Source organism: Canis aureus, chromosome 15 (genome assembly GCF_053574225.1).
Source record: "Canis aureus isolate CA01 chromosome 15, VMU_Caureus_v.1.0, whole genome shotgun sequence".
In the NCBI taxonomy this organism is placed as follows: Eukaryota; Metazoa; Chordata; class Mammalia; order Carnivora; family Canidae; genus Canis; species Canis aureus.
In genome coordinates, this window is record NC_135625.1 from 12,077,417 (window position 1) to 12,097,891 (window position 20,475).

Sequence of the window (20,475 nt, forward strand, 5' to 3'; positions counted from 1 at the left end):
TATATTGGGTATTTGTTGTTCTTGCTGCTGTTATTAGGTCTTCATTGTTTTTTGTTTTTGTTTTTGTTTAAAGATTTATTTCTTTATTCATGAGAGACTCACACACACAGAGGCAGAGACACAGGGCAGAGGGAGAAGCAGGTTCCCTGCAGGGGGCTGGATGTGGGACTCGATCCCAGGACGCCAGGATCACACCCTGAGCCGAAGGCAGACGCTCAACTGCTGAGCCACCCAGGCGTCCCCATTGTTTTTATATATTCAGGATACCAGTCTTTCATCAGATATGGGTTTTGCAAATAATTTCATCCAAGTGTGTGGCTGTTCATTTTCTCAACGATGTGTTTCACAGAAGTTTCAAATTTTGATTTCAATCAAAATATTTTCTTTTAAATTTAGGATTTTGGTATCTTTCCTGGGAGATAACTGCTAAATCTAAGACCACAATGATATTCTCTTATGTCTTCTCCTAAAAGTTTTATAATTTCATGCTTTACTTTCAGGTCTTTTTCTACCCAGCACAGGTTGCATCAAAGTTTATTTCTCTACACCTGAGTGCCCATTCTGTCAGCATCATTTGTTTAAAATACTTGCCTTTCTCCACTGCATAGTCTTTGCACCTTTGTCAAAAATAAGCTGCCTTTCTATGTGGGCTCACTTCCAGACTTTGCACACGGCTCCATTCATGTACATGCCCACAGTTGCACTAATACTATGTGATTTTTTATTACGATGGCTTGAGAGTAAGTTTTGAAATCTTGAACCACATTGGTTTTTGTTTTTTGTTTTTTTGTTTTTGTTTTTTTTCAAAATTGTGTTGGTTATTCTGCTTCTCCCATCTTTCCATCTCAATTTTAGAGCTGACTTCTTGGTTCTACAGAATTTCTTGCTAGAACCTTGACTGGGCTTACTTTGAACCCAATTATATTGGGGTTTGAGGGAACCGACAACTTACTATTGAGCCCTCCAATCAAAGAGTATGACGTGTCTCTCCATATATTCAGGTCTTTGTTTTCTTTCATGTTTTATAATTTTCAGCATGAAATTAGACTTATGCCTGTTTTATATATATTTGGTACTATTATAAATGGTGCTTTTTTTTTCTTATTCAAGTTAGTTAACATACGGTGTCGTATTGGTTTCAGGAGTAGAAGCTAGTGATTAATCACTTACACAGAACACCCAGTGCTCATCCTAACAAGCGCCCTCCTTAATGTCCATCACCCACTTAGCACCTATCTCTGAATCTCCCCCTTCCAGCAATCCTCTGTTTGTTCTCTTTAGTTAAGAGTCTGTTATGGTTTACCTCCCTCTCTGTTTTAATCTTATTTTATTTTTCCTTCCCTTCCCCACGTTCATCTGTTTTGTTTGTTAAAGTCCACACATAAGTGAAATCATTATGGTATTTGTCTGTGACTGATTTATTTCACTCAGCATAATACAATCTAGTTCCATTCATGTTGTTGCAAAGGGCAAGATTTCATTCTTTTTGATGGCTGAGTAACATTCCACTCCAAGTATATATACACATACCACATCTTCTTTACCAGTCATCTGTCGATGGACATCTGAGCTCTCTCCATAGTTTGGCAATAGTGGACATTGTTGCTACGAACATTGGGGTGCAAGGGCCCCTTCAAATCACTATTTTTGTATCCTTTGGCTGAATACCTAGTAGTGCAATTGCTGGGTCATAAGATAGTTCTATTTTTTTAAAAGATTTTTTTATGTATTTATTCATGAGAGATACAAAGAGAGAGAGAGAGAGAGGGAGAGGCAGAGACACAGGCAGAGGGAGAAGCAGGCTCCATGCAGGGAGCCCGACGTGGGACTCGATCCCAGGACTCCAGGACCACGCCCTGGGCCGAAAGCAGGCGCCAAACCGCTGAGCCATCCAGGGATCCCCCGTTAGTTCTATTTTTAACTTTTTGAGGAACCTCCATATTATTTTCCAGGGTGGCTGCACCATTTGCATTCCCACCAACAGTGCAAAAGGGTTCCCCCTTCTCATTCTCACCAACATTTGTTGTTGTGTCTGTTAGTCACCTGCATGTCTTTTGTGAAGAATTGTCTGTTCATGTCTTATTAATTAGATTATTTATTTTTTAGGTGTCGAGTTTGATAAGTTCTTTACAGATCTTGGGTACTAGCCCTTTATCCAATGTGTCATTTGCAAATATCTTCTCCCATTCAGTCAGTTGCCTTTTAGTTTTACTGACTGTCTCCTTCACTGGGCAGAAGTTTTTTTATCTTGATGGGGTCCCAATAGTTCATTTTTGCTTTCATTTCCCTTGAATGGTATTACTTCTAAATATCAATTCAGTAGTTTATTACTGGTAGATGGAAATACAATTATTTTTTATGTATTGATCACATATCCTGCAACCTTGGTAGGCTCACATATTAACTCTAATAGCTTTTTTGTAAATTAACTTGGACTTCCTACTCATATAATACTATTATTTGTAAAGAGAAAGTGTTTATTTCTTCCTTTCCAATCTAAATTAGAGTTTTATTTCTTTTTCTTGCCTTACTGGCTGAGACCTCCAGCACAATGACAAAGAGGAGTACTGAGTTTGGGGATCTCTGCATGGTTTTCAGTCTTAGAAGAAAAGTCTTCAGTCTTTCACCATTAAGTATGAATTTTTGTAAACGCCCTTTATCAGGTTAAGGAGTTTGCTTCTATTCCTACTTTGTGAAGAAATTTTACCATGAATGGATAATGAATTTTGTCATATAACTTATTTATAACCATTTATAATTGGTCTATTTTATTCCTAATGTGGTTATAATTCTTATCATTAATTAACACTATATTTTATTAAATTCATATCTACTAAGATGATCCCATGGTTTTTCTCCTTAAAATGTTAAAAATGAAATTTCAAATCCCTAACCATCCTTCCGTTCCAATAAATGTTACTTGGACATTTTTAGATTATATCTAAAGTAAGATATTTTTAGATTAGATCTTCTATAGACTTTTATTTGGTATTTTTACTTCTCTTCCTTAAAATTAAGTTTCTTACATTTTCCTGTTGTTTCTAATCTCCCACTTATCATATATTTGTCATCCCCAAATGAGGCTGTCTTAATAAAATAAAAATCATTTAAAATGATCTCAATAAAATAAAAATCTAAGTATCTTCTCCCCAAACTGAAGACCTAGCAGTGGCTCCCCATCCTTACTACACTAGGGGTCAATTATTTAGTCTGTCAGTTAAGATCCTTCTTGGCTGCTTCTTATTTACCTCTGCAGCCCTCCTGATCGATGCATACTTCACAATCTCTACACTCCGGGTCAACTGAGCAGCTTCTAATTCGTTGAACACCTCGTGCTTTTGTTCCACTTCAATGTTTTATTCATACTCCTCTGGCTAGAATGCCTTTACACTGACCCATGTATCAGTGCAAACTATTTTCAAGTTTAATGGCTCAACCTATGACTGCCTCTGGGAACCCAGTTTACTGGATTTTAGGATGAATTTAACTATTCTCTTCTGCCCCTACACACCACCCAACTTTCACGATAGTACCTGTTATGCTTTAACATATCTACTCTTTTGTCACTCTATCAGGTATCATATTTTATTCATTTTGTCTTAATATCTCACACTAAGTATCCTGTCTAGCAAATAACAAGTTTAAAAACTGCCTACTGTTAAGAATTATGCAGACTTCTCAAGTTCCTATTTTCAGGACCTCTCCCAAACACTTTTGAGCACTGTCTCGTTCTTAATTCTAGCTTATTCTGAAAAACGTTTTATATCCATAAAAGCCATAGCTAATCAGTTTAACACATGACTACAGCGTGTATTGCTTTTGAAAAATAAGCACTGTTGTTTGAGGTTTGTCTTAACTCTCAAATCTAGAGTTTCCTTTATGTTAGATTTAAAAAGAAATTAAGACTAAAGACATAATTAAGACAGACTTAACTTTCATAATCAATTATGTGTGTGTGTGATTATATTTTTCAAGTACTATCTCTTGGTTAGATGCTTTGTCAAATTATTTTATATACAATCCCTCATTTCAAAAAGTATTACTATTATACCTAGAAATAACAAACAAAATAAATGAACCAAAGCAGTGACTATAAGGGGTTAAAAACAGACTTTTAAAAAATCAAATTAAGGGAATGACAATGCTATGAATTTACCAGGTTGATTTGTTCAGGTTTGCTTAGAAATTAATGAACAAGAGAATATAAAATTCTGTTCAAGTCAATTTATTAAGTAAAATAATATAATCCTTTCTCCACCATTAATCTGTTTGAGAGAAGTCTAAACTTGATGATTTTACGTCTCAGAAGCACCTTTACATAGGGACATATTACAATTACAGCTGACCCTTGAAAAACACAGGCTTGAACCTGTGTCCATTTATATGTAGTTTTTTGTTCCAATATAGTACAGTAAATGTATTTTCTCTTCTTTAAGATTTTCTAAATAACATTTTTCCTCTAGCTTATTTTATTGTAAGAATATAGTATACAATACATATAACATACAAAATATGTGTTAATTGACTGTTATGTTATTGGTAAGGCTTCTAGTCAACAGCAAGCTATCAGTAGTTAAATTTTGGGGGAGTCAAAAATAGCACGTGGATTTTCAACTGCATGGCGGGGGGACAGCGTCCATAATCCCCATGTTGCTCAAGGGTCAGCTATATTTGTCACTTGTAAAAAGAGAAAAAATCCTTTACTTATTTTATATAGTAGTAAAATTTAATACAAAAAAATTAGCTTCCCAAATCTTTCTCTAGAAAAATGAAGTAACACAATATTGTTGACTACAAAATGTCCTGAGTCTTTGTTGAAAATAAAACTTGGGTATTTGTTGCCATTATAACAACTTCAATGCACTTCTCTTTATTGCTGGTTATGTTTAGCTTAGTAACCTAAGCAATGGCACCCAACAACTTGGCAATTAATCATCTTAAAATTAAAAGATTAAGTCCATTGAAAGTCTAATTATGAAAACTGGAAGAAAAAAGGAAGGAGTGCAAATAATTTCTAGCTTAGTTCAGAAGTGAACATTAGAAAAGAATGCTTAATTAACTCTCTGAGGTTGTTCTCCTATAAAAGAATGTATTCATTTCCCCTAGGAGATCAAACTTTTTTTGTAGTTATATATTCAAAGACTAAAAAACTTAATTGAGATGCCTAGAAGATAGTAAGTAGGACTTGTTGCTATGACTTCAACAACCAGCATGCAGCTAATCAGCATCCACATGCAATCACCAAGAAGGAAATGGCTATTTTAGTCCTTAGCTTTACTTCTAAAGACACAGTGATCAAAACTGAAATTTGACCTAGAAGCTGTCATGGTTCTAAAGATGCATGACAAAAGGTTTGGCAAGTGTTAATAAGAATAGGAAAACAACCAACAAAGCAGCCAGATTTCTCAAACTTTCAGGACAGTAAAGTACAGCAAACCAGCCAAGAGCCTAACAGCCAAAGACTATACCCAATGTACCGTGATGGGCAGGCTCATTGCTCCGATTTGTTGTCAATGATCAAAGACTGGATTTTTTCATTCTAAACAGCCAATAAATAAACAGTGTGCTACAGCCACTGGGACAGAAGAAGAAAGCCATTGACAAAGGAAACAGGACTCTGCCTGAGGAGAGCAAATAGCTACTTGTCCCTCAATTCTGCAGTTCTTGCAGGAATCGGAAGACCAGAGGTATGCCCACCAGTACTACTTGGCAGCTGAGGATGGGGAGACGCTCCCTCTACACATCTGCACCTAGAAATTCACCTGCATGTAGCCCCACATGTTGACTTTAAAAAGCATCAGTGGAGAATGAAAAAAAAAAAAAAAACAGTTACAAGGGCACCTGGGTGGCTCAGTTGCTTAAGCATCTAAGGTCAGCTTAGGTCATGGGGGGTCTTGGGCTCAGCAGGGAGTCTGCTTGTCCTTCTCTCTCTGTTTCTGTCTCACAAATAAAGATCTTTGAAAAAAAAAAAGAAAAGAAAAACAACATAGTTACAGATACTCAATTAGTGTTTTAAAACTCACCTAGCCAGAATGCTTTAATTATGTCATATTTTATTTTATGTTGCTTTGGGTCAGTGTTTTACACAGAAGACGGGAAAAAACGGAGTAAGTTTTTCAACCATAAGGATAATAACCTCCTTCAAATACGCATGATTTTAAACTTTAAAAGCCAAGAAAAAGCAAGAAAGGGGAAAAAATACGGTGGCAAAAAAAAAGGAAATGGGAGAGAGCCCCAGCATTAGAGACACTGAAGGTATGAATGTGAAATTTAACGTATTAAGGAAAAAGAATCTCTCTTTTTTGTCCTTCAATTAAATTATATATATTAAGTATTAAAATGGGGAAGGAGGGAAAAGTTCATAATGCTACATAAATAGTGATATTATAAATAAACTGTTGGTTATCCTATCATTACCAACACGTAACTATATCACATTCTCTGGTATGTAAAGTTTTAGATTTTTTTTAGGGATGCCTGGCTGGCTGGGTTGGTGGAGCATGCACCTCTTGACCTAAGAGTTGTAAGTTCAAGTCCCAGGTTGGGTGTAGAGATTACTTAAAAATAAAATCTTAAAAAATAAAGTTTCAAATGTTTTATTTTTTAACTTAGTTTGATCATTAGGATAGGCTAAGTTGTAATCTATAATTAATTATGTTAAATTATTTCAGTTAAGTGGGTGTCCTTATATCTTTGGGTCAGATTTTATCAATTTCTGATACCTCGTGGTGGTCATTTGGAAATTGGATCTTAAAAGCCTTTTGAAGGTTTTATTTACATAAGGAATGAAGCCAATTGCATAATCTTCAGAAAATACTCCTTCAACTGGTAAGTTCATCATCTTGCAGTTTCTAGGGAGGACCACGTGGGGTTGCAGGAAATAACAAAACATCACTCTAGGCAGGTAGATGGACCAAGCAATCCTGAATCACTGGGATGACAGAAGGCCTTCCACATCATCCTCTTATTTAATAACAAGGGATTTGCTACATTAGGCTTAATTGGCAACTGCCTGATTGTAAATATTTTCAGTTCGTGCTTATCTTTGATGAAGGCTTTCTCTCTTCCTCAGAATACCAGCTTCCTGTGGCTGGTGTTCTGACAGATAAAAAGATAGCTTTTCTTCTCAATATCTCTCCTATGTCCTTCCTTTCTACTATATCTGTAACAGGTCTGCCAAACTCCTTCTTATCACTCCCTGTCTGAAACGCTAAAATCGCATGACCACGTAACTACCATTTTCTCAATCCTTTTACCAAGTCTTCTTCCCAACTAGGCTGCAATAATCTAGACTCACTGGGACAAAGAACTAAGGGAATCAAGAATAACTGGAGAAGAGTGGTTGGAACATGGGCCATGACTGAATAGAAAGGAAGTAATGACAGGGTAGACTAGAAGGAGAGCAAACAGACAAGGCTCTAAGGACTGGGTGAGGACAAGAAGAAGGTTTAGCGTGGGAGTACCAGAGAGAGGGAACAGAAGGAGGAGGTGCTGCGACTGGTGGAACCCTGACCTTGCTCACCCCAGGGAGCCATTCACATACTGTTCATGACTGGAACCCCTTCTATTAGGTTGTGACCCTATATCCCATTGCAGTGGTCATGGGGCGTGGAAGAACTAGGAGCCTTGATAACAATGAGCTAAGGGTAAGCAGGTGGGTCCCAAGGCATCCTCCTCCCACCTCCATATCCGTCATCCTTTGCTCCTGTGCTTCTTGGGCTTGGCCTACGCCACTGCCACCCCTGCTTTGTGACAAAGTCACAGGCCATCTAGCTCCTCCCCAAGGTTCCTTATTTGGAAAACTTGCTGTGATGGCTGTAGCCTCCATTGATCTATTCCATTCTAGACCAATGGCTTTAGCAATCCCTATATTTAATCTAGATCGCTCTTATCTAATCTTATAAAATTCTCATATGGTTTTCTGTGTGCAAGTTTTATATTTCTAATTAATGGGTAAGTCCTTTTGAAACAGCATTATATTTACTCTACATCCTTCACTATGACACTGTGTGCAGAACAAGGTGAGCATGTGGTAGATCCTTAAGAAATATTTGTTCAGTCATATTAATATTAAAGGATATTTAAGAGGCAGCTTTTTATGGGAGAAGTACTCTTTTTTTAAATTTTTTTTACTTTCATAAATTTTTCACCTTTTTGGAAATATAACTGATAAATAAAACTATGTATTTCAAGTTAACAACATGGTAATATACATACATGTGAAATAATTAACTACAGTTCAGTTAATTAACACATCCATCACCTCCCAGAGTTACCTTTTTTTTTTTTTTTTTTTTTAATGGAGAGAATGCTTAAGATCTACTGTCTTAGCAAATTTCTAGTACATAATACAGAGGACTCTTTTTACTATGGAATTATTGGTAGCCCTAGGTACAATGATTCTAACACAACAATGATTTTAATGCAATGTAATGAGATTTGTGTCATTATCAGTATTTTTTTAAAATGTTTAAACTGTTTTAAATTGAGCATCACTTTAACTCTCAGTTTATTTAAGCCATATATTTATCATGTTACATAAAGGGAAGTCCATTGAGGTAATTGCTGTGAAATGAATGGAACTAATTAATAACACTATTTTTTCTAGTGATTTCTATTTCATTTATACCTAAGGAACAAATTACTTCCAAATTGTGCACTTATATTAATAGCTGCTCGGGCTCTGTTCTCTCTAGAGACTTGTCACTGTGAATTTACTTTCTCATGTATAATTAACAAACAAAACTGTGTTCTTCCTTGTAATTCTTTTTCTAAAAGGAAAAGACCATGTAAAACAGTGACAATAATGGATAATCTTGTCACACATGTGTCCTGTACACAGTACTTCCTTGTTGTGAATTTCTGTCCTTTTTGAACTTTTCAGTAGAAAAACTAAAATGGGAATGCAAAGAACTCCCTTAGCATCCAGTGTGCAGTATCGGAGCTTTCACTCTCAAGGTCATGGTTGACTTATCCAAAGTCATAGCTGAGTTATCTCAATAACAGAAAAAGTCTACTAAAGTAAATATAGTACTGTGGATTTGGTCTTCAGAATTTTTTTTAAAAACAACTTCATTTCAGCACTTCTCTTTTAGGTACTTATGTCTTTCCTTTAACAAAAGAAATAGCAAACACAAAATATTACACCCAGAAAGAATAAGCCAGCAGTGAGTTATCCTTTATTTTTTGAATTTTATTTTATATTTTCAGATGTCATGTCCTTCTCTATGCCTTGATATTTCTTTAAAAAAAATGTTTGGGACTTGTAGACTAGGATTTAAGCATGGCTGCATTTTTTACCTCCAGAGAACACGGCCAGTGGTTAAAATACCATTTTTAGGAATTGCAAAATGAATCATTTTTTATCGTAACAACCTCACAGACCACTGTCTTGTACTCACACACATAAAAATTAACCAAATCAAACAAAACGCAGAAACAAGGACCCTCCCCACATGCACACACAGACACACATGCAGCTGTATACTTAAAAAGTCTAGGATGCTACCCACATAAGAATATAAACCTACATGTTGAAATATGTCAACTAGTTCCCTCACTTATTAGTAATATATCATTATAATACATAGTTATTATTAAATGTCAATAGTATGTATTATAAAACATAACTACAATTACTATGCTACTCATCAATATCTGAATACTGTAATATATGATTATTTTATGTTAATGATGCATATAAATGATAATATATAATGAATTATAAGTGAGCAACATAGCCTAATGAAGGCTCTGATAATTCCCAGAAACACTACATGTTTGTTTTGTTTCAGTTGTTTCTTTATCACTACTTGGTAAATATAAAAAATATATATATCTGAGGCTGTGAAAAAAGAAAAATACCAAAATCTCCTGGTTGAAATCTTAAGAGCCTTCTCTGTTAGAAAAAGTGTAGGTTGAAACCACAAAGAAATTACTAAGAAGGTGGGGTCTGTTTGCAGTTATGAGAAACACTGCTATACGACCGTCCTCTTAGTAATCTGACAAGGACGTGGGCATCAGTGTCTTGTATTTATTTATTTTGTTGTCTGTGCATTAGCTTCTAGGTATTCATTTACTTATTTATTTATCTCTACACCCAACGTGGGGCTCAAATTCACAATCCCGAGAACAAGAGCTGCAAGCTCTACCAACTGAACCAGCCAGGCACCCCCAGCATATAGAGGCATTAGGGCTGTATGGAACCTTCCAGGCTACTGAACCCATGTCTCATCTCCACCAGAGGAAGAGGGTAACACAGATCAAGAACAACTGAACTGGGACAAGAACCATCATCTCCTGACTTCTGACCTAGTGAACAGTCAGCCACGATATGCTTGATCTCTGTTGATTCACTTAATTTTTTGAATAGAGCCCATATATTTATCCACCTATTCTTAGTACTAAAGGCATAAACAGTCTCTATAAGTGAAAGATAAGAAAAATAAACACAATACGCTTGTCAAAATAGACGTTACGTCTTGACTGAACATAGCACTACACGATTCAAAACAATCAAGAAACATACACCCTTTAAGAAAATCTGCAAAGACCATCAAACATTCTTATAGACATAGACAAAATGGTATTTTTTTTTACTTTAAAAACTATATCTAAGTATTACAAACTAAGTTCATACTATTAATCATTTTATAATACATTGCTCAGGGAGTCTATCATTTCCATGGCTTGTTGTCCATGCCTCTCCCCTAGATCATCCCCCTCTTTCTCAAAACATGAAGCACTTCTAATTTTTTTCCAGCTGACAAAAATATTTCACTTGACCTTGGATCCATTAAATTTTCTTCTCTCCTTCTTTCTCCCCCTCCTGTTCCCTCCTTGTCCCTTACCCATCCTCCCTCCTCCCTTCTCTTCCTTCCTTCCTTTCTCTGTTTTGTTTTTGGTCCTTGAAATCTGCTCCATGAGAGTAGGCTTGTATCTTCACCTGTTAAATAAAAACACTTGAATTTCAACAGGCTTGTATCAATGAAAAAGCCATTAAGCAAAGGAAGCGCCATTCCTCTCTTCTCTTTGTTGAACTGAACACTGTAGATGACTAATTTCTCAAAACACTGTTCTCCTTTGGCTCTCCTGACATCACACTAACTGTAGCTCATCTGCTTTTCAGCAGACTCTTCTAGATCCTTGTCGCCTTACTGTTTTTTATCGCATCAGGGGCTTTGGTCCAGAGTTGAATCCCTCCCATGACAGCATCCTTAACTCCGTCCTGGACATACAATCATTCCACACCTTTGCCTTCTTCTGCCATGATGAATCCTAAATATATTTTACATAAACCAGAGTCAAATTTTGTGTTTTTGTAACTTTCTACTAAGGGAGCAAGGTAGGCAATGTTAGAAAAACAGCTTAACGGTAAGAATGCTTGCTGGTTTCTTTGCCAGTTATCAGGAAGTTGCTGCCTTCAGATCTGGACATGATCTCAGATAATGGCGAAGAAAAAACATATTCACACGTTCAATAAGTGCCAAAACAGATGCAGAGATCGGACACTGAGATCGGATAGAAAAGACAGGCTTTGATCAGGTGCGGCGTTTACTAAACTCCAGGCACTTGTGAAGTACTCGCAGGTTTTACCATATTACCTAACAATGTGCAGAAATGCAACAAGTGGCTGAACGTTTATTATATGCAAAACTCTTCCCAAATATCCTTTTTATTTCTACAACCACCTTGGTAAGAATCGATATTGATGGTAATATTCCGAGAGGCCCAGAAGGTCTGGTGACAAACATGTGTTAAGTTCCATGTGGATGAATTAGGATAAGAATTTACTGAAATATTTATCTTCTGACTACTTGTGCAGCACCAAGTTGCCTCCAGGGTATATGGTTTGTCCCATATCAGTATCAGCATTACTCTCATTTATTTCATGTTCTAAAACACAATTTTCAGTTTTAGTAAAATACAGTGTCAATACAACTTTAAATCTCTACCATAAATAATCAGTATTTCTTATCTTAAAAACAGTGACTACCAAATGCTCAAAGTCTAGAGCCTGCCCTCTCTTTATCATAAAGGGAAACTTCTGGAATATCATTGGCCCTTTGTAACTCCTTGGCCGTTTATTTGACTTGAGTATCACCTTATGTAAAGCAGGAAACACAGTGCTGAGGATAAGTGGCAAGGTAAGAGCTGTGCTTGGACGGGTGCTCCTCACCATATGGGGATGATTTTCAGGGAATGGAAGAGAGGAAGTAAGCTGCACAGGAAAGATCACCAGAGCCCAAGCGGGAGCGGGGAGGAGTTGAATGAAAGCAAGCTGCCTGATATCTGATAAAACAGTGTGGATGGTAAGAGATGTTAGGACCTTAGGTCCTCAAGGCCAAGGATAGTCCAGAGCCATGAAGAAAAGGAAAGAGGGGAGAAGAGAGAGCCACTTAGATCCAGGAAGGATGTAATTAATTCAGTTTTGAATATAATAAGGTTGAGAGAGTAGAGGGGTAACTGGGAAGAGGTAGGAGACAGCTGGGCATAGTGATACCAATTTGGGGGTTTTGTACACATGAACACTTGAAGCCATGAGACTAGAAATCATAAGCGATCTTCAGGGGAAGGGTTTCAGTGACCTCTGGAGAGCATCACCCCACCCCAAGGCTAAGGAGTGACTGGCGCAGAAAAAGACACAGCAACTATAGAGCCCCAATAAGTTTAGCAGAGAAAAGAAACAGAGATGTAGCAGCACTCCCAACAGTAGCTCTTGGTAACATCTTTTAGAGGCAGGAACTGGATCCGAAATTAAATGTCATATTTTGGAGATATAAGTTTATCTTGTATGGAGGAATGACACTTGTCATGGTAGCTCAGTTGGCTTGATGAAGGACACAGAGGCAGGCTTTCTGGAATGGTTATTTCTCCAAGCATGCCCCAGACTTCCTGCCTCAAAATTGGCTAGACGACACGTTAAACCTGCAAGTCCACTTCTCAAGCCCAAACCTTCTAACCTGAATCTTGGCCGTGGGATCCAGGGGATGTCAATAGTGCTTGACATATTCCCGAAGGTAGTCTAATGAGACGACATCATTAGAGGTCTTAGAACAAGAAACTTCTTAGAAATAGCAAGAGACACTTACTTTGCTCTGATGTAGTGTTGGCATATCTTATACATTATGCAGTGAGTAGTGAGTGACTGTTTTGGCAGGTGATCTTAACAAACTAAAGAAGAATCTGTTTTAACTCCATGTCATACTACCTTTGGTCTCCTCATGCATTATTCCCATTATACCGGTTATGTAGGTCAAGCCTTTATTTCTTGGTGAGATGTGGTTGTGTGTGTTTGTCGTACCGTGTAGTGTGCATCAAGTACATGGCTTCACATTATCTATCCTCATTTCCTCATCTCTTGTCAAACAGTTGAAAATAGAATGACCTCAAATCAACCAAGTTGGAAGTCGGAATCTAATTCTTTTTTTTAAGGCCACTAAGTTTCTAGGTTGAAACTAATTCTGTCCTTGAGTTTAAACCCATCCCATTCACCCTAATTCTTGCTTTTCAGTTGTCTAGGAGAAAGCCCTATATTTTTTTTTTCAGAAATGACAACTCTGATCCTCTCCAGTTAAAAATGATAAAATGAGAATTTACACTTAAAGTTTTGCTAAATCTTACATGTGTTTAATTTAGAAACATATGTTCCAAAAATAAGAATATTTAAGCCTATACTTATTTTTAGCCAACACTTCACCAGTTCATATTCTGTGTTTTGTATAATTAACATGTTTTGGAAAATTAAAGCAAGCTTCTGAGCAATTCACCACAAAGCATTTCGTTTATAATGACAAGAGAATATTAAATAAAGGATTTATTGACCTACATTCCAATTTATGACACAAACTGAATTCTAAGTAAAATTAATAGCAATTCACAATAGCTTTAGAAACTTCAGATTTAAATTAAAATAAGAAAGACTAGCTGATCTTATTTGAAATTATTTTGAGTAGAGCTTATCCCAGCATCCTCCTAACACATTGGCAAGCAGGCATGAATTTCCTCACTCAAATGTTCTGCTGTGAAATTTCAGTGTGACTGTCTAGATTTCTTATATTTCTAATTAAAGACTCAGTCCTTTATCATATGTGTTTCAGAAAACTCACATTAAATTTTCACTTGTAAACCTGACGATGTCTCTACAGTGAAGCACACTTCTAAGACATCTCTTCTAAGATGAGATCCATCAGTTGGCTACTGCAATTCTTTTCTCTCCTTGTAGGAGTCTGTTGCTCCTCAAATGAAGAGGAGGGATCTAATGCCCCTCCCCTTGAATAGGATTGCCCTTAATGATTTTTCTGACCAATTAGAAGGCAGCAAAAGTAATGCTCTGGGATTTAGGATGTTCTAGGTCATAAAAATCCCTACAGCTTCTGCCTGGATTTCTTGGAACACTTGTTCCAGGAATGCTGCGTCTCAGAATCCAGCTGCCATTCTGTACAAAGCCCGAGTCAGCTGAAGGCAGCCCCAAATGAACCACCAGCCAATAGCTAGTCAGTTGCCAATATGTGGGAGCTACCTTAGACAACCGACCCAGTCGAGTCTTCGGATGCCTGAATCCCCAACCCATACTGGACCGCTGGACCGCAGAGACACCAAACTTCAAACAAGAACTGTTCAGCAGTCGGCCTGCAGAGCCATGAAAGATAGTAACAAGTTGTTGTTTAAATTCACTAGTTTTGTTGTGTAGCAAAGATAACCAGAACATTCGTTTATCTTTCTCTGTTCAAGTTCAGACACTAAGACTTTTATAATTTTCCAGACACAATAACATACTAGAGGCTAAATGACCCTTAAAGGATTTACATAGTAGGGGTGCCCGGGGGGCTCAGTTAATTAAGCTTCCTGACTCTTAATTTTGGCTCAGGTCATGATTTCAGGGTTGTGAGATCCAGCACTTGGAGCCTGGTTAAAATTCTCTCTCTTCTCTCTCTCCCACTCTCTCTGCCTCTCTTAAATGAAACAAAACAGAACAAAAAGTTTTACCTAGAAGTTTAGCATCATTAAACTGTTCTCAATTTGCCTAATGGGAGCAGCTCAGTTTTATCTTTTTCGCATGTTCTTTCCTCTAATTGTTACCAAATCAAGATATGAGCTACATAAATTTGTCAAACCTTGTCCACCCCCTCATCGAACAAAAGGGAAAACAGAACCCCCAAGATTTACATGACCCACCCAAAGACATAAAGGATTATCATCTGTTGTGTTTCTCCCGCTTCAAATCTTGTCTCTCTGTACTGCGTTCATAACTGCCTCAAGGGGGCCATATTTTCCCCAAAACTAGTATGAGCTCAAGATAATACCATGTGTCATTATTCTTTGCCTAAATTTGCAAATAATTTTACAGATCCTTAACCAAGTCCATGTTTACTGAAATTGAATGAGAGCAAAATACGTGATTTTCTTCTCGTCAAAATTTACAGACTCCTAGATCTAAGGATTAATGTTAAAGGTGTCACATTTCACTGCTCTAATTTTCAGGCATTTCATACATTTTATGTGGTTTATATTCTTTTTCCTGCAGGTGTTTATCCTTTCTCTTCCTACCCCTCAACCAGCACTCCTTTTATTGTCACTTTCAATCAGGTAATTCATTTTGTGGGTTTACCTCTTACTAGAGATTGATAACCCTCAAATCTTTATTTTCCTTATTTTTTAAGATATTTTTTTGTTTTTGTAAGATTTTATTTATCTATGAGAGAGAGAGAGAGAGAGTGCACATGCACAAGCAGGGGGAGCAGCAGAGGGAGAGGGAGAAGCAGACTTCCCCCTGGGCAAGGAGCCTGATTCAGGGCTCCATCCCAGGACCCTGGGATCATGACCTGAGCAGAAGGCAGACTCTTAGCCTACTGAGCCACCCGGCACCCCTTTATTCTCCTTCTTCTTGTGCTCTGCTAAATTCTCGTGTATTTCCAACATGCTAAACATTTAAGTTTAAATGTCTATCACCTCTTAATTAACATTCTAAAAATGAAATTAATCTTCTGTCCAAAATAAAGCATCTGGATAATCCTTTAAATATTCTATCAAGGGACATTATTTCCCATTTTCAATGTTTCAAATCTCCAGAGAGATTATTCATTTTCCTCATTATTGCTCAATTGCCTGATTTTATAGATTTCTCATTAGAAATATCTGTCATGGGTCTTTTTTCCCCCGTTTCCTCTGTTACCACTTTTCCACTATGGCTCATCTAGATATATGTCAGGATTACTTTGGCAAGTGCGTCTATCTTCTCCAGTGTATCCTTTGTTTTAAACAACACTGGTCGATTCATCTCTTTTAAGCACTAATTTCACTGTAATTCTTCTTTGCTCAAAAGCCTTCTGTGATGGGGCACCTAGGTGGCTCAAAGCCTTGGCCTTTGGCCCAGGTCATGTTGTGGGGGGTTGGGGAGAGCCTGCTTCTCCCTCTCCCTCTGCCTGCCACTCCCCTGCTTGTGCTCTCTCTAGCTCTCCCTCTATCAAATAAATAAATAAACCTAAAAAAAAATAAATAACTTTCTAGGACTCCCTATTTCCTATCATGTAAATTCTAAATTCCTCTGGTTATTTTTGAAGGCTCTCCAAAATCAAGTCTATCCTGTCAACTCAGCTCCATGTCCAACCGCTTCCCAAAACTAATTTTCTTCCTGCTTTGAGAAGGGGCCCATTGTTCCATCTAGAACACTTCTTCCCTTACCAAACCCTCTCACACACCCCCAAGTCAGGTTCAATACCACTCTCGCCATGAAACTTTCCACAGTCCCCTGTGGAACTAAATAATGTCCAGTATGATTTTTAAAATAAAACGAAGAGCAGTAGATGATGTAGCTAGAAGAGAAATTAGAAATATTCCTGATATCACTAGCTCACCATTAGAGAGCTTGAGGGTGAAAGTTAGCCTTGCAGCTAAAAATGCAAATACTTTTGGCAAAGAATTAGTCCTGCATTTTTTTAGTATGAAACACCTCACCATATCCTTTCTGTAGAGCAATATTTGAGGGCAGAGGGAAAACCGTGTTGCATAACTAGACAAGCTGAACGCATCACTGAGGAAAGAAAATAAAAGAAGGAAGCAAGAGATGCCAAAATCTCAATTTGCCTACTTTGCAAATAACCTTTTTTTTTTTTTTTGAGAATTAGCCTCGTGCATTATAGATATAACTATAAATTATTCAGAATATTTGATTAACCAATTACTCTCATTCCTCTACAATGCAAGAGTATGGATTTCTTCTTCTGCGTCAAACAAGAATTGATTGCTATATTCACTCCCATAGCACCATCTTCCTTTCTATAAATGATAAATTTCGGTTGTCATGACACCGGAAAAGATGGATTCGGCTTGCTGGCATAGCCAGGCATTCTCCTACACTGTTTTCGCCCCGCATCCTCGCAATGTGGACTCCAATGCCCTCACCCCCTGTTACCACTAAAGAAAAGAAATTCTGACTAATGTTCTGTGTTTTTCACAAGTAAATTAAACAAAGAAGAGAAAGATGACCTCAAGTGACCAATTTTTTTTTTCTCGAGTTTCTGTACATATTTCCTTCCTTCTGTCTCTCATTGGCCCCCATCTGCTCGGTGGCTCTTCCCACTTCTGCACTGTGTGTTTGGGCCACTGTCCTGAGTTCTGGCATCGTGATCTCACTGTCCACTGGGTGCTACATACTCGTTCTCTCTCTACTCCCTGACCCCTGGGCTCTCCCTCACTTCCTCTACCCCACTCTCCCTTCCCAGCCATTCGACACCAATATGAGTTTTTAGTGACCTCGATTTCAAAAGGAAAACGTCAAGTGCTCCTCGTAGAAGAAGGTGGAGACAGTTCTAGGTGTCTGTGGGATACAGAGATAGAGAGGAGAACCTGGAAGAGACCCAGCTCAGAATGAGCCCAAGGCCTCAGGTGCTAGCTCCACCTCATTTCCATAATGACACCTTCCTATCACGGGGCTCCTGCCTAATTTATCCAAGGGCATTGAGGTCAAATCCAGGACCTACTGTTTTCATTACAGTTTGGAAATGCAAGCTAGAGAAACAATTAACTAGAAAATTAAGAGGCCTTTACCCTTTGATCCTCCACTCAAGCTGAAGGTTACAGAGTAAATAATTTCATTCTTTCTAGACGATTCGATGTTGGATACCAACGGCATCTGAGTACTTTTAGTGGGGTAAATGGATAAATTCCACCAAGTCCATAATCTCATAATCTTGGCTTTCCACTTGTGAGAGCCCCCCCCCCCCCAGGTGTTACCCTGACAAGAGTTCATGCACCCGCAGAATCAAAAGCCAGAGGCAGGACCAAGCCTGACATACTTTCTGCCACACTTGGGAAAACTGTGTTATCGTTCCTTTCTAACTTGGAAATATTCCTTCCACTCCAGAAAACTTTTAAAGACAGAGCTCCGCTCCGCAGGCCGTGCGCCGCCCTGCTTTAGCCAAAGGCCCCAAAATCACTGGGTCTAAGACCTGGGGGTCAAGCAGGAGGAGACCAGGAATGTCTCGGCAGTTAAGTCACAGGCAAGCACGCCCTCGGCCTCTCCCTCCCCGTCCCCCCTGAATTGGCCGGTGCGTACCGACCCCGCCGATTAGGATTAGCGCCGGAGCGTCCCGGGCCCTCGAGCCGAGCCGCTGGGGACTCCGGGGTCTAGGCGGGCGCGTGCATCCCGAAGCCTCCGCCTCGGGGGGGGGGGGGGCGCGGATCCTTCACAGCCCGGGCGCGGGGGCCGGGGCACCCGAGCCGCCCCAGCCGGTCCCCAGGCCGCGCCCGCCCGCCCCGCCCCGCCCCCCGCATGCCCCGGGCCGATCCTCCGGGCGCGCCCGGGCCGCCGCCGCCAGCCCCGCGGACCGCACCCAGCCGGGGACCGGAGCGCCCTGCACCCCGGGGCGCCCGCTCGCCTTCTGCCCCTGCGCGCCCGGCCCCGCAGCCTCCAGCCTCCGCTCCGGGGCCCGTCCCCGGCCTCGGGAACCTGGGCGGATGCAAGTTGTGCGAAGTTCCCGCTGCTGCCCGTGCCGCGCGCACCGCCACTGCTCCGCGCACGGTCACCTGCTCCGCGCACCGCCACCTGCACCCCCTCCCCGCGCGGACGGTGCTCCCCGTTCCCGCACGGCCACCTGCGCCCCCTCCCCGCACGGCCACCTGCGCCCCGTCCCCGCACGGCCACCTGCACTCCCTCCCCGCACGGCCACCTGCTCCCCGTCCCCGCACGGCCACCTGCACCCCCTCCCCGCGTGGCCACCTGCGCCCCGTTCCCGCACGGCCACCTGCACCCCCTCCCCGCACGGCCACCTGCTCCCCGTCCCCGCACGGCCACCTGCGCCCCTTCCCCGCACGGCCACCTGCTCCCCCTCCCCGCACGGCCACCTGCACCCCCTCCCCGCGTGGCCACCTGCGCCCCGTTCCCGCACGGCCACCTGCACCCCCTCCCCGCGTGGCCACCTGCGCCCCGTTCCCGCACGGCCACCTGCACCCCCTCCCCGCACGGCCACCTGCTCCCCGTCCCCGCACGGCCACCTGCGCCCCTTCCCCGCACGGCCACCTGCGCCCCCTCCCCGCACGGCCACCTGCGCCCCCTCCCCGCACGGCCACCTGCGCCCCGTCCCCGCAAGGCCACCTGCGCCCCCTCCCCGCGCGGACGGCGCGCCCCGAGAGTCCGCCGGCTCCGGGACCCCGGGCTCCCCCGCCGGCCCCCCCGCGGCCCCGCCCGCCACGGCCTCGCGCCCCGAGAAGCCCCGAGAAGCCCCGAGGCGGACGCGCCGGCCCCCCGCGCCCCGCCGCCCTCCCCGCCCCGCGGCCCGGCCCGCGCACTCACCCATGGCCCGAAGCCCCGCTGCCCCGCGTCTCCGGACCGACGTCCCCGGACGAGCGCCGGCGACCGAGCTCCCGCCGCCGCTCCGCACTCAGTCCCCGCGGCGAGTGGCGGCCGCAGCCCTCCCGGCCCAGCGCCAGTCCCGGCGCCCCGAGCCTCGCAGGAGCCTCGCAGGACGCGCACCCCCGCGGCTCCCCACCTGCCGCGCGGCCCAGTGGCCACCGCCGGCCCTCGGCCCGCCCCGCCCCGCCCCGCCCCCGCCCCGCCCCCTCGCCTCCCCTCCCCTTCCTCGCCCGCCCCCTGCCTTCCCCTTCCCCCGGCCCTCCCCGCCCCTCTCCGCGCCCTCCCCTCCGCACCCCTCCCCGCGCCCCCCCGCCCCCCCCGCCCCTCCCCTCCCGCCGCCCGCCACGTGCAGACACCGCCCCCGGGTAAATACACGCGCGCGCACACACACACACACGCACACACACACGCGTGCGCATGGTCTCGCCCCCCGCCCCGGACCCTGCGGCCAAAGTAATAACCCCTAACTTGGAGACTGGGAAAAGATCCTTCCGGGGATCCGGGATTGGGGGGCTCTGCATTCCCCGTCTTCACTTGGCCGCCCTCCCCCGTAACCAGGACTGAGCGCGAGCGAGGCCATCTCCGCTCACTTTGCACCAGGCCTCGCTCCTTTCCTCTACCTA

The 20,475-nt window shown here is 41.9% G+C and overlaps 1 protein-coding gene across 1 annotated transcript in view; it reads right to left on the minus strand.

The window, feature by feature from the left end:
- GPM6A (glycoprotein M6A) overlaps positions 1–19,964 on the minus strand; it is a 331,217-nt gene extending 311,253 nt beyond the window's left edge. The window contains exon 1 of the mRNA XM_077848592.1: positions 19,793–19,964. Within this exon, the coding sequence (XP_077704718.1) occupies positions 19,793–19,796 (4 nt within the window). The 5' untranslated portion in view covers positions 19,797–19,964. The remainder of the gene's footprint in view (positions 1–19,792) is intronic.
- Between the last annotated feature and the right edge of the window lie 511 nt (positions 19,965–20,475).